Below are 13,872 nucleotides of genomic sequence, written 5' to 3' on the forward strand. Positions count from 1 at the left end.
ATATTCACTGGTGGGAGAGGATGTGGAGTGGATCCCACAACCCCCTGCTTGTTCCTTCCCCACCTCCCAGAGGAGACAGGCTTCTTCAAATCGTATTTTAATTTAACAAAAGTGATAAGAAAGAGATACACAATCATCTTAAAAACCTCCGTGCTCAGCCCTCAGGACAAAGGAGGTGAACAGTGAATACACCCGACATCAAACACTCGCATGGCAATACAGGTCAGGAAGAGTGATTGATTGTCCAAGACTTATTTTTTTGCAAAACGTATTTAAGCGTCTTAAGGCAGCTCTGCCCCGCAGCAGCCCAAGCAGATGCGCTTCCGGCCAGACCGCCTCCCCCAACCTCCACTAGCGCCGAGAGGCTGCCGAGCTACATCGACAGGAGCTCAGTTGCTCGGAGGCGGGGGGGGGAGAGGGAACGTGCCTATAACTCGGTTTCTGGCTCCCCCGGGGTGAACTGAGTTAGGCAGCCCTGGCAGCAGAGCCGCAGAAGCCACACAAGCTCAGGGGAGCAAAGAACAGAGCAAGCTGGCAGGTGAGACCAGGTAAGTGTCCTAGGGCGTGGCTGCTCTCCAGCGCTCTGTGCCTGCTCAGCTCAAAGCAACAGCTGCAGTGGTGAGCCTGTGGCTTTCAGTGTACAGGGAGGGAGTCCCCAGCGAAAGAGAGGCTCTGGCGTCTGCCAAAGGCAAGCTTTACTGTACTTGCTCATGATGAAGAGACAAGCTAAGGAGGCTGACAGCCCAGCAGTAGACAGACTCCCCGTAAACATGAAGGGGTAAGGAGCAGCAAGGTGGCTGTGGCAGCTGCCCGAGAGGAGCCAACAAGAAGCCCTGAGCATACAGACCAGGAGGACATTACAATGCTGGAGCTGCCTCATTTCCTGCCCCATGTGATTGCAGCTAGAACATGACTGGAGGAGTGGTTCCCACCTGGTATATTTCCAAGGCCCCTTAATGTACGTTTTGGGGTCACCAAGGCACTACCAGCCAAGGTGTCTGTTGCAGCTGAGAACTAGAGAGAGCAAATCCCCAGCAGCCCGGTTCTCCATGAGTGTGAGCCAGGGTGGGTCTCCCTTGGGGAGAGCTTCCAGGTCAGGAGATTAAAAATGGGGTGGCTCAGCTTGGAAAAGAGATGGGGGGTGACAGAGGTCTGTACAGTCATGACTGCTGGGAAGCAAGTGAGTAGGGACGTGCTATTTACCCCTTCCCATAACAAACCAACCAGGCATCACCCAATGCCATTAATGGGCAGCAGGTTTAAAACCAACCATGGATCCCACAACGCACAGTCAACTTGTGGAACTCCTTGCCAGGGGACGTGGTGAAGGCCAAACCTAACTGGGTTCAAAAAAAGAATGAGTTACGTTCACGGGGGAGAGGTCCATCAATGGCTGTTAGCCAAGATGGGCAGAGACACAGCCCCATGTGCTCGGTGACCTTAAACCTCTGACGGCCAGATGCTGGACCTGGAAGACAGGCTGGATCTCTCAATGTTTGCCCTGTTTTGTTTGCTCTCTCGGAAGCACCTGACACCTGCCACTATCTGAAGGCAGGACGCTGGGCTAGCGGGACCATTGGGCTGACCCTGTCTGGCCGTTCTTATGATTAGCTCCCTTCCTGGCAGCTTCCTGGCCCTTCTAAATGATCAGTTGGATGCGCAGCAGGACTACACGGCTTTACGTTGTCCATTCAGCCCTTGTGCACCAGTGACCGTGATTGGCCCTGTGTTAAATACGGCTTCCTCCTCCCACCAACTTCAAACCTAGAGCTAATGTCTGCCTGCTCAGCTCAAGGTAACTGAGCCCAGGAGAGGGGATGGGGCGCCCGCTGTGGGCCACCTCTCCACAGCCCGGGTACAGCCCTGGCAGAAACAGTCCAAGCTGCCCCCCTGCCTCAGAGGGAGCACAGCTTGCACCTCCTCAGGGGTCCGGTCAGGCCCTGCGGTCCTGCATACGATCATGCTGCCCTCTCTGAGGACACCACATTTGCACCCACCGTAGCTGGGATTTTTAGGGACATGGATGCACGTCCGCAAGGAACCAGCTAAAGACCCTTGATTCACTTCACATAACACCCCCCAAATAGCCATGTGATGCTGAGACTCGCTCCCAGCTCAGTGGCCCTTAGAACTAGTTCGCCAGAGGGAAAGAGCTCTGCAGTCCTGCTGCCCAGAGTTCACCTTGGGAAGAGGAATCAGGGTTTGCAGGTGAGTGACAGCTGGGGGGAGAAACAGCTGACAGAAGCCAGCCAGGTGGTTCCCATCACACCCTTCAAATAATGAAAAGGGGCTCAAATAACAAAGCTCCTAGAGGAAGGCTGAGCTGGGAGGGCTTGTTTTAAAGAGCTTAGTCTTGTCATTCTAAGGAAGGTGATGAGGAAATATCTGCCCTCACCCCCCGTCCAGTGCGGCCTGCTCAGGCATTACTTAACAGACAGGCACCACAAACTACAGTTTAGTGTGTCCAACCCCAGCTTGGCCCCTGGTGGCTTGTGTCGCTTTGAGACAGATTTGATAAATAAGGACAAGTGCCTGAGTTACTGTCCTAGTTTTCTTCCACTAGCCTGAAATCCAGTTTTAGCAGGGGTCAGGCCTCCTGCTTGTTATGTCCCCCTTTTTCACAGCTGCACAGTGGTGTCTGTACACAAGTTGGGTGTGAAGAGAATACTCTTATGTAATCCTGCGGGGGTTTATTTTGCAGGGGATGGGTAATTGTAGAATATACACTCACCAGTTTAATCCTAAAGCAGAGCTTTCTGCTCACACCCACACCATTGTTTGTGTAGGCCCTACCCTAAATCCAATTCATTTTGGAAATTCAGCAGTGGAATGCCATAAACACCCTGACAAGGAAAACGAGTCTTATTTCCTGGCACAACTTAAAAATCAGCTTTACTCCAACTGGGGTTAGAGTAATTCAGCATCAGCTCTGTGAGCTGGGTGCACGTTAGCGACTGGAAGAGCAAACCTAAGGAGGTTACAGAAAGTGCCTACAGAAAGCCGAGGTGTAATACATGGAACGGACCGGTGCTGCCCAGGGAAGGGGGGGAAGCACTCCCCCAGCTGCTCTCAGGGATTGAGCTAGATTTATCACAAGAGGTATGCACATGGGATTAAACAGAGATATGTACAGACAAATAGGAACCAGCTGTTAGAACCCAAGACCAACCCTTCAGTAAGAGGCTGGACAGTTACAGACCCGTCTGACTGACTGCCAGGAGCTTGCCCAGCAGAAGCAGACCAGGGTTTTGATGGGTTGGGGCTGCGCTTACAAACTTGACCTTGCTTCTTTGGAAAGCCTAGTCCCCGTATGCGAGCGGCTGGCCCCAGCAGGCATCACTGTGAACAGTAAAGTCAATACTGGCTGCACAGATCAGGAGACTTGTGCAGACAGCATCTCACAACTGAGCTCCCAGAGCAACCCGCTGGGCAACCGCTCTCCCAAGTCTCAGGACTATGGCTGAGCCCAGCTAGCAGAAAAGGTGTCCATGGCCGGGAAGCAGGGCTGAGGGGGAATCAGCAACAAAAATCCGACGGGGGGTCAGCATGAAGCTAGGGGCCAGCCTGTGCTCCCAGCACAGTGGGAACGGAGCCAGTCACAGCACAGGAGCACCCACCCACGCCTCATTTCACCTCTGGGGCAACAGGGCTCAGCAGAGAGCGCAGACAGATGCACTGGCTCCAGGAGTAGGTATGGATAAGACCCTGCAAGAGTTAGACAAAGGGCTCAGTCTTGTCTGCCAGGGCCAAGGCTGGGCTGCTCTCTAGGAGCATTCTCCAGTCAGCTGAGCAAGCCGCCCTCCAGCACCGGGGTTCAACGCTTGGCGTGGTTCTTCTGGGGCGATGAGCTGTGCGGATGGGAGGGGTCAAGAATGCGGTCTGCTGCAGAAGCTTTAGAGGCCAAATTGCGATTCAGTTCTAAGGGATCCTGCTCAGTGCTGTGTGTGATGCGTTATGGCTCCCCGCAGCTCTCGGAGGGCTGCAAGACGCAGACGTCAATGGGCGGGGGAGTGAAGGGGAGCTGCGCATGAGAAACGGGGGGCAAGCGGAGGGAAGGGACATGGCTGCCTCCCAATGGATCCCAGATGTGGCCTTTATGGAAATGAAACATCCCCTGATTTTTAAAGTAACCCTGAAGAGATTCCATGGCTCTGTCCAGCTTCCCCACCCCCCAACCGCAGGGACACCCTCCTTCCACACACACTGGGCTGGTGTCTCCAGGGATCCTGCAGGGCACCCCCTGCTGGAGTTCTTTGGTATCACTGGGTCTGGTTCTTTACACTAGAAGTTAACGGCATCAGCCAGAAATTCCCCAAACGCCTGGTTGGCTTTTAAATATCTAAAGAAAAAAAATAGATTCTTCTTCTTGTAAAGAGCCCTTTTAGTGCCCGACCTAGAGCCCGGGACGCGCCCAGCTGCCCACTGGGACGTACACAGGAGCTTTGTTTCCTGTCAGTGCTTGTGGCCTCCTGCCAGGCCAAGTGCAAAGCCGCCCCCACCCGGTTACTCTCCCGCACTGGCCACGCCGCTCCTCAGCGCTGGAAGGGACGGCGCACTTTCTTCCGCCTTTTCTGCTTTGAGTCCCCTTTTGGGGCTGCACTCTCTGTCTTCGGGGCTGAAGCAGAAGGAGCTGCTGCCTGGGGGTTGGGCATCTGCCCCGGGGTCCCCTGAAATATGCGGTTGAAGAAGTCCTGCAGGTCTGCGGCTGAGGCGGGGCTGCCTTCAGAGGCAGTTCTGGGGGAAAAGAAGTGTTTATAGACACGGCACTTACACATGTAGTTGGGTGTCAAGAAGCAGCTCAGTGGGCTCTAGTGGTTACAGCAAGGAGTCAGGACTCCTAGGTTCTATAGCCAGCTGTGGGAGGTTTGCATGGGCTAGTGGGTTAGAGCAGAGGGGTCGGTACTCAGGACTCCTGGGTTCTGTCCCCAACTCAGGGAGGCAGTGGGGGTCTAAGTGGGTTTGCAGGGGCTCCTGGGTTCTATTCCCAGCACTGTCATGGGCTCTCAAGTCACTCCACTCCTGGTCTCCTCGCCAGGGAGAGCACCACACAGCAAGGGAGCTGTGAGGCTAAGGGGCCAGATCCTGCCAGGGGCTCAGTGACCTGCCCTCTGTTAATTTCAGCAGCATTGGATGGCACTTGGCAGGGGTCTCTGGGATCAGTGTGCTCCCGTGACCCTTCCACCCAACGGGGGAGGCAGCTGGAAACGCAGGATGGGTTGACAGAGCAACAGATGACAGATCGCTGGCCGGCGTTGGTTTAAAACACATCTGCAAGGACCCGGGACAGGCGGGGAAGAGTTCCTCCAACAGCCCACAGAAAGGGTGGGGGGGGGCGGGATTTTTATCTGTGCAGAATAACCTGTCTTCAGACCACATGGTTTAAAGCAGCAGTGCACTACTCTGCCACAAGGGGGCAGTGCTCCAGAGCCCAGCAGTAGCACGATTAGGAACGGGGGAGCTTTGCTGACCCCAACAAGGAGACTCCCAGCGAACACTGAGTAACTCAGCTCCCTTTGGCCCTCTGATGGGGGGAAAGTGGGATGCCAGAGGGAACTTATGGCTGGCCACAGCTCCCCCAGAAGTGCTCAAGATTGGAGATTTGACCCTTCCCCACCCACTCAGACCAAGGTGAGAGCATGAAGGAACCAGAACAGCATCCAGTACCAACCTCTGGCGTCCACCCAAGCCGGAGCTCCTTGATCCAAACGATATGTGATACGGGGCGCGATGGGTGTCAGGAGAGATTCCAACCCGCTGGCAGCCGGCCCACTCTGCAGACAGACAGGCAGGACACACCATCAGCCGGCGGGAGGAAGCAACCGCAGCCATCACACCTCCCGGCCTCCGGAGCACAGGAGCAATGACACAGCCCAGGAAAAGCAGGAGAGAGCTGCACCCCCACCAAGGGCTGGCATCCTCCTCTCCAGCTGGGCTAGGGATCCTGAGGGGGAGGAGTGCTAGTCCCTGAAACATTAGGAGCAGGGGACTGTTTAAACAGGTTCATCAGCCTGGTGTAACTGCAATTCAAGGGGCTGGCAAACAACTGATCAGTTTCACGGTCTGGTCAGGCCGCACATCGTGGCCCCACGGACGCCTCCCGTACCTGTGATGTCATAGACTTTCCCATCCATCAGGGCGAAGTAGGTGATTTTCAGCCCCAGCATGCTTGATTCAGCCCAGAAGTCTCCCTCCTTGGCAGGGTGCAGCTTGCCGCACTCCGCGCAGTAGCGAGCGCTGAGCGGATCTCGGTCCATCTCGAACCTCCTAGAGCAGCAGGGAGATTGTCAAACGCTGTTCGAGCAGGGCCAGCTTTGCCATGTCCCGTCCCAGAGGGACGCGTCCTCCCTCCCACAGCACCCCAAGTTCCCAGGATGCTCTAGGACAACCCGCACCACAGAACACTTGTGCTTAAGGAAGAAGCACAATGGTCTTAAGCGCAGCTAACTGGGAAAGCCAGGACATGAGCCCACCAGCTACAAGATTGTCTGGCTGATCCATTCCGGCCGCCACGCAGGGCCAGACCCACTCCTGAGCTCCAGGCCCCATGGAGGGGTAACGCTTGGTGCCCCAGGAGGAGGCAGGGCACCAGGGCTGCAAGCAGGAGGTTAAAGCAGTCACCGAACGCCAGCACCTACCTGTGTTTCCCCTGGCACTTGCTACACATCATGGTGTTCATGGCCTCTTTCAGGTCGTCCCGCAGCTTGGTGAGGAACTCATTCATGGATTTTGTCAGCTCACTTTCTGCCATCCGCTTGCTGCAATCACAACGGCATGGGGGTGAGTCACACCCCAGGCGGGGAGCCCACAGGAGGAACTGGCACAGGACAGCCTCTGCACCCAGCAGTCAGGCCACGCCCTTCCCTGCTGGGCTCAGCCCCCGTTGGCAGCAGGGCTGGCTTGCATGAGGTTCTTGCTGCAGCCAGCGTGGGGGCACACATCCTTACCACTTCCCCAGGCCATCGCTGGCCGAGACGTGGTGTCAGAAGCCCGGCAGAAGATCAGCACTCACAGCACTAGGGAGGCTGCCACGCCGGGCAGCCGGGCCTGGAGAGCCTCAGCTTCCTTCCATCAGCCCAGGTCTGACGCCGCACCAAAGCCCCACCCACCCACCCCATTCGCTCCCGTCACCTGTGGCAGCTCCTCATTAACCCAGGCAGTAAGCTCCCTAGGACACATTTGTACAGCTCCTTGCACAACAGCGCCCGCACCCTGACCTGGGCCACCGGTGATCATAGGCAAGCAGAGAAGAGCAGCCGGAGGGATTTCACTTATAATCGGACACCTCAAATTCCCACCTGCCGGTTCTCTGACAGAGACTCTGGCCCCCTAACAGCGACTTTTAAAGGGTATTTAAGTATAGAAGGTTTCTCGGCTAAAGCCCTCGTGCTCTGCCTTTGCTCTCATGACCCACGGCTCATCAAAAGCCCTTGATGCCTCACTCAGAAATTCCTGGCTGTGTCCTCCCAGCACAGCACAGGAGCATCGCCCCCTCGGGCCTGAAAGCAACGTCTTGCAGTGGCGAGGACCGGAAGAGGACCGGTCCCACTCAAGACACCCGTCCTAAGGTACCATCCTTGCTCCCCCAGTCAGCAGGGGAAGTAGCAGCCCCAGGGCAGGCCTGAAGCCAGAGCACAGACTTCGGTGGGCAGATCAGATCAGCAAGTCACGGTGGGGCTGAGCAGCACAGCCCAAGATCCCAGCCCACCTTCCTCCCCGTCACCCGTCCCTCAAGTACACAGAGATGGGACGGAGGAGGCCATGTTCTCTAATCCGCCACCAGCAACCGCAGGCTCCCCTCCATCCCTCGCCCCCGTCCTGCCTTAGGGGGTGGGAAGGGGCCCCCAACTCACATCTCATACTCTTTCCTCTTCTCCGGGTTGCTCACGATATCCCAGGCAGCTCGCAGCACCTTGAAGGCTTCCTCCGCCCGCGGATGCTCATTCTTGTCGGGATGAACCTGCGAAGCAAGACATGGGAACCTGAGACCACCAAGAGGCTCCTTTGGCGCTGACCTCATCTGGTGCGAGGGGTCTGGCCGGGACGGAGCCCCCTCCAGGGACAGGACAGAACAGCACCGCCAGATGGGTCGGGGGAGGGGGAGAAAGAAGGAGTGGGTGCTACATGTCTTCAGACAAGGCCAAACGGGCCACTCTGGTCTGGCCAAGGCCAGGCTGCTGCGCTGGCGAGCCTCGGCCCCCACCTGTCGCTCCTTGTCTTCCTTCTCAGGCACCACAAGCAGAGCAGCAAAGGCAGGAGGGCTCCCCATCCCGGCCAGGGCAAAAAAGGGGGTGCCCAGCTGATGAGCTGGGGCAGAAGGGACAGCCAGCACCCAGGGGAGCCTCAAAGCCATCGAGCTCTCCCAGCGCGGCCCGCACCATGACTCTACGGTGCTCACATGGTGACTCCAAGTGACAAAGCAGCATCAGTCCACTGCCCCTAGCCATCAGGGCCGGGAAGCACGCGAAGGCTGCCCTGCACCATGGCTTGTTAGAGGAACCCAGGAAAACAAGAAGAACATGGGGCAAAACATCAAGCAGAAGTTTCACTTTATAAAAGGACAGCAAAAGCCCAGCATCCCCCGCTGAGATACCAGGCAGCTCCGGGGACTAGAGTCAGTCAGCTGCTCGGTCCTGCAGCCCACGCCAGGCTCAGCACAAGCCTAACTCGGGAGCTGCTGCCAGTTATTAACACCGATCCCCATGCCTCTGGCCTAGCGGTGGACCCGCCTTGCGGTGGAGGCCTTGCGGTGGACCCGCCAAAGCAAGGAATTTGCAGGAAGGAATCTGGGTCTCAGCCCAGCTCTGAAACAGACATGTTACGTGGCCTTTGGACAAGTCACCCTAACAGTGCGTGTCTCAGTTTACCCATCTGTAACATGGGGGCGGGGGATTAAGCGTATTGAGCCTCAGTGGGGAGAGGCTAGAGAAGAGTGGCTCACTCTCTCCCTGTATGAGGACAATGCAGCTCAAATGGAGTTCCTGCCTCATGCCCCCCCGGGTGCTCGGGTGCCATGGGGCTGGGTGCGATGTCCATCCCCCGCCACGCCAGGGCACACTCACCAGCACAGCCAGCTGACGATAGGCCTTCTTCAGCTCCGAGTCTGAAGCAGTCACCTCCAGCCCCAGGACCTGAAAGGGGTTCAGCTCTTCCTCGGGCACGTCGGCCAGGGCCAGCAGCCGTGCCACCTCCTGGCTGGGCTGGTAGCGCCCCCCTGCGCTAAGATCCGGGCCAGTCGCAGCCGCTCCCAACTCATCGGTCCTTAGCCCTTTGGCTGCCCCAAGCAGCCCTGGCCACTTTTGCAGCAAGTGTGACATGTACTTGCAAGTCCTGGTTTCTTTGAAGAGAGCCCAGGTTCTGCGGAGGAAGGGCGAGCCCAGGAGCGAGAGGAGCCAGGCCATGCTGCTGGTTCTGCCCAGCTTACCTACCCCAGCAAGAAACAGGGACTTGGAGACTCGCCAGCACAGCCGCAGGCTGCCCAGGAGCAGCACGAGCACCAGGAAGAGCAGGGCACCCAGCATCCTGAGCAGCCGCCACAGCCAGTTCCCCCAGGAACCCAGCCACCGGGCTGCCTTCCCCGAGCTGCTCTTGGCCCGCTGGATCCACGTCCTCGTGCTGCCTTGGGCTGAGCCCAGGGCCCAGGCGTCGAGCTGACAGCACGAGTAGAGGAACCTCCCACCAGCTTCCACATACTCGCCGCACTCATGGGTGATGACCAGCACCAGCTTGATGAGCTTCTTGAAACAGGAGACGCAGACCCGGGCCAGCTCTTCCAGCTGCTTGGGGACCTCAGCTTTTAGGTGGCGCCGCCGGTCCACATGGCTCCTCTTCCTGGCCTGCTTGTGCTTCCCACCAGCCGGCACAGACCTACCCTCCCGCTTGGCATTCTCCTTCCCCTCCTCCTTGTCCTTCGTGCCAGAGCGGTGCCTCTGGCGTCTCCCATTCTTCCTGCCGCTGAGCAGCCTGCCAGAGCCGTACAGGTCCTCACTGGCCTTGGACACTCCGTCATCTTCCTCGTCTTCCCCCTGGCCCTGCGGCCATGGTGCTGAATCAGGACCAAAGGCTTCATCCTCAGCTGCAAGGGACTCCGAAGCCCAGCGCTGGCAAGTGAAGCTACACGAGCAATTCCCCTTCTCCAGGTAAGTCCTGGAGGGATCCAGACTCTCCCCCTGACAGCTACAGGAACGTTCGTAACTGGACAGACAGGAGCCAGAGGCACTGTACTCAGTGAAGTGCAACAACCCGTCCCCTTCCAGCAACCCCATCGGTACTTGGTCGCAGCTTCCATTCCAACCAACATCCTCCCCTGTGGTGCAGGAAGTCCTCTGCCCTCCGCCTTCTGGAAAGCCCTGAGGGGGAGAATGGCCGGCCTCCTCCACCTTCCCTAGCCTCTCGGCTGATAGTTCGGCTAGCAATGTCTCACGTACACTAGGAGTCCCAGCAGCAGCTGGCCCCCGAGCCTCCATCGGTTCCAAGCCTTTGGCGGCTCTGTGGAGTTCTTTCGGCCAGCTTTGGCTTGGAGACATACGTTCTGGGCCTTAAGAACCGCAGCATTCTTGGAAGAACTGGCAGCCGTTAGGCCCAGTGCTTCCCAGATCCCCAAAACTTGAGAACAAGGATCTGTTATGCCCACAAAGGCTGGCACCTGGTGCACCCCTGCTCCAGGAGAGCTTGCCACTCCAGCAGCAGGAACTATCCGGTTTGGTTTCACACATCCCTCTTCCTCCAGAGATCTGCTTCTCTATTGCCTTGCCCCAAGAGCTGTCCTGGACCAGCAAGGGTTAAGTTACAACTGTCATTTTGTAGCCTTTGTCCTGCAAATTAAACAAAATAAAATAAAATCAAAGGCATCAAAACCAGGCTCAAGGCCAAGACACAGAGCGTGAGGGATAGAAGGGCAGCCCTGGCCATGAATCAAGAGTGGTCTCCAAGGCTTGTTCTCAAATCCACAGTCCATGCGACTGGACCTACCTTCTGACACACACTGAGAGCAGAGCAGACTGGGGGCCCCTGGAAGGGGAGACAGAGCTTCCCCCACCTCAACTCATTCGTAGCTCAGCAGCAGCCACCCAATAGCTGCTTGCGGCTGAGCCACTGAGGTCAGCAGACGGTCGTAGTCCGGATCCCAGGTATTCAGCTCTCAAAGATCTACCCCCACAAGTGCCAGTGAATTCCCCTCTCACCCCACACGGGAAGCCGACGTGCTAGCCGTGGCGATACAGAACTTCCTTGCACGCAGCTTTCACCGGCACTTGGAGAGAAATCCACTGGCCATCGCTTAAATCACCAGGTTTCCTGCCCTGGCACCAAGAATCAGAAGTGACCCTCTGTGAGGCTGTTCCTGCAACCCAGCAGGGGTCAGTACAAAAGCACAGCCGTATAAGTGCCTATGAGGAGAAGAGATAGTAAAGTGCAGTCATTTGACTCTGGATTACAAACAACCCACACGAAATGGCAGAGTCCCGGTGAACCCACGCTCACTATTAGGACAAGCTTGAGCTCTCTTGCTTGGATTTAACCCTATCAATGGCCCTGAAATCCTTGCCCAAACCTTGACATCGAAACCAACCTAATCCAGTTGGGTGGTGGCATCTCTGTACCAGCCTCCTATTTCTAGAGAGCCTCTCACCACGGTATCAGGGCTCTAGCTACTTCACATTCATCCTGCGTCAGTTTCCTGTTCTGCCAACTGCACTCAGATATCACACAGTCAGGCCCCAACAAGTGGTGAGATTGGCTTCAAAGCCAGGAGATTTGAAACAAAAAGCTTGCGGGGGGGGGGGGGGCTTTTGATTTGCCTTGGGCTTACGAAGCGGAAGGACAGAGCAGTGGTTAGAGCAGGAGCCTCGGACTTGGGTCCCATTCACTGCAGGTGTCACTCGGCCTCCCTGTGCCTCGGACCCCCCCCCCGTACAATGGGGATACCAGCACTGCCCCGCCGCACCGGGCCACAGGCACCAGAGAGCGGGGGCCGGGGGATCAGACAGACCCGGCCAGGTCATGGTCCTCTCCCCCATCGCGGGGCCTCAGCTCTGACAGGCTCCCCGCACGCCAGGGGCTGGAGACAGGCGAGTGGGGGGGGGGGGTCTGACAGCCCCACTCGCACCCCTCGGGCTGCTGGCTGGGGGGGGGCGTCGGGGAAGGGAAGCTGCCAAACTCGCAGTGATGGGGGGGGGGGGACAAGGCCTCCAGGACCCTCCCCCCACGTCAGCGCCCGCTGAGAGACCCCTCACCTGGGCCCCCCACCACAGGGGGCAGCAGGGGGGCAGCGACCCCCGCTCCACGGGTAGCGCCATGAGAAGGGGGCTCAGCCTGGGGGGGGGCAGGGGCTCCCCCCCCGTGCGGAGTTGGGGGCAGACCGGGGGGGGGAAGGGAGGGGCACCCCCCCGTGCGGAGTTGGGGGCAGATCGGGGGGGGGAAGGGAGGGGCAGGGGCTCCCCCCCCGTGCGGAGTTGGGGGCAGACCGGGGGGAGGGGGAGGGGCTTTCCCCCCCCCGTGCGGAGTTGGGGGCAGACGGGGGGGGAGGGAGGGGCAGGGGCTCCCCCCCCGTGCGGAGTTGGGGGCAGACCGGGGGGAGGGGGAGGGGGAGGGGGAGGGGCTTTCCCCCCCCCGTGCGGAGTTGGGGGCAGACCCGGGGGGGAGGGGAACTCACCTGCTCCCGGTGCCCGGGGGGGGGTCTCCTCCTCCTCTTGCCCCCCCGGGTCCGCCTCTCTCCCCACTTCCGCCTTCCGCCCGCCTGTGACCGCGGCAGCTTCCACTTCCGGGGGAGAGGGCGGGGCTTCCCCTTAAAGGGCCAGCGCCCCAGGAGCCCTCTGCGGGGCTGCGCCTTGTGCTGAGCGCGTCGGGCCTCAGCCTGGGGCTGGGACAGAGGCAGCGGGTTTGAATCGGGCCCCAGCTTGGCCCCGGGCCCCATTCCCCACCCCCGAGCCAGCCAGTCCCTTGCCCTGGGGTCAGCCGGGCCCCCCCCCAGGCCAGCCGGGCCCCCCGCAACGCTCCATCACCCTGGGCACTGCCCAGCCCCCTCCGCAGAAAGAGAATCCGGAGAGACGGAGCCGGGACTTCTGGGATCTATTCCCGCTCTGCCCCGGCCTGCTGGGTGACTTGGGCAGGTCACGACCCCGCTCGGTGCCTCGGTTTCCCCATCTGTAAAACGGGGACCATGACTCTGTAGCACACCACGAGACCCCCTGGTCAGCAGAGCTCAGTGGGGCTAGTGTTACTGTCACGCTCTGTGGGGCAGAGGCGATCTCCTTGTTCCGGGTCTGTGCCCCACCTGGCACAAGGGGGCTACCAGTGCCTGACCGGCGCTCCCACGACACAGAAATGGGTGTTTCTGCTTGGAGAGCCCCCGATGAGAAGCATCAGCCCTTTCTCCAGCAGAAAGCAACGTGTCCCTTCGAACCCCACTCCAGCCTGCTGGCAGGGAGGCAGCACCCACGGCTATTTCAGTTGGCTCAGGGAAGGGGGAAGCAGATCTGCGCCGGGTGGCGCGGCATTCCAAGACTAGGCGCTGGAACTCGGGGAGCTACCGCACCCCCTGGTTTGAAGAGGTTTCCGTCATATGCAGGATTCACAGTTTGGTTCAATGGTTCTCAGCACCCCCGCGGTACGAATGATTCCAGCCCCCTGATTCCGAGATCATGCGCATTATAAAGAGAGGTTTCAAAGAGGGATGGGCTATTACCAGCAGGAGAGTGAGTTTGTATGTGTGTCTGTGGTGGGGGGGGGGGGGGTGAGAAAACCTGGATTTGTGCTGGAAATGGCCCTCCCTGATGATCACTTTAGATAAGCTGTTACCAGCAGGACAGTGGGGTGGGAGGAAGTTTTGTTTCATGGTCTCTGTGTGTATATAATGTCTTCTGCAGTTTCCACGAT

At 58.5% G+C, this 13,872-nt stretch overlaps 1 protein-coding gene across 3 annotated transcripts; it reads right to left on the minus strand.

Moving 5' to 3' along the window:
* Window positions 1-97: 97 nt before the first annotated feature.
* DNAJC14 (DnaJ heat shock protein family (Hsp40) member C14) lies at window positions 98-12,736 on the minus strand. Of its 3 annotated transcripts, none has more exons than XM_074935011.1 (7): window positions 12,650-12,736; window positions 9,060-10,811; window positions 7,851-7,957; window positions 6,636-6,755; window positions 6,104-6,264; window positions 5,669-5,771; window positions 98-4,734 (listed from the first exon to the last, which is right to left on the minus strand). In XM_074935011.1, exons 2-7 carry the CDS (start codon window positions 10,521-10,523, stop codon window positions 4,533-4,535), a joined length of 2,157 nt encoding a protein of 718 aa, XP_074791112.1. In that variant the 5' UTR covers window positions 10,524-10,811; window positions 12,650-12,736; the 3' UTR covers window positions 98-4,532. The 3 variants fall into 3 exon arrangements, with proteins under 3 accessions (XP_074791112.1, XP_074791110.1, XP_074791109.1); XM_074935009.1 differs by lacking the exon at window positions 12,650-12,736 and adding an exon at window positions 11,181-11,518; XM_074935008.1 differs by lacking the exon at window positions 12,650-12,736 and adding an exon at window positions 10,969-11,518.
* Between the last annotated feature and the right edge of the window lie 1,136 nt (window positions 12,737-13,872).

The sequence above is a fragment of the Natator depressus genome, chromosome 20 (assembly GCF_965152275.1).
Source record: "Natator depressus isolate rNatDep1 chromosome 20, rNatDep2.hap1, whole genome shotgun sequence".
NCBI classification, from domain to species: domain Eukaryota; kingdom Metazoa; phylum Chordata; order Testudines; family Cheloniidae; genus Natator; species Natator depressus.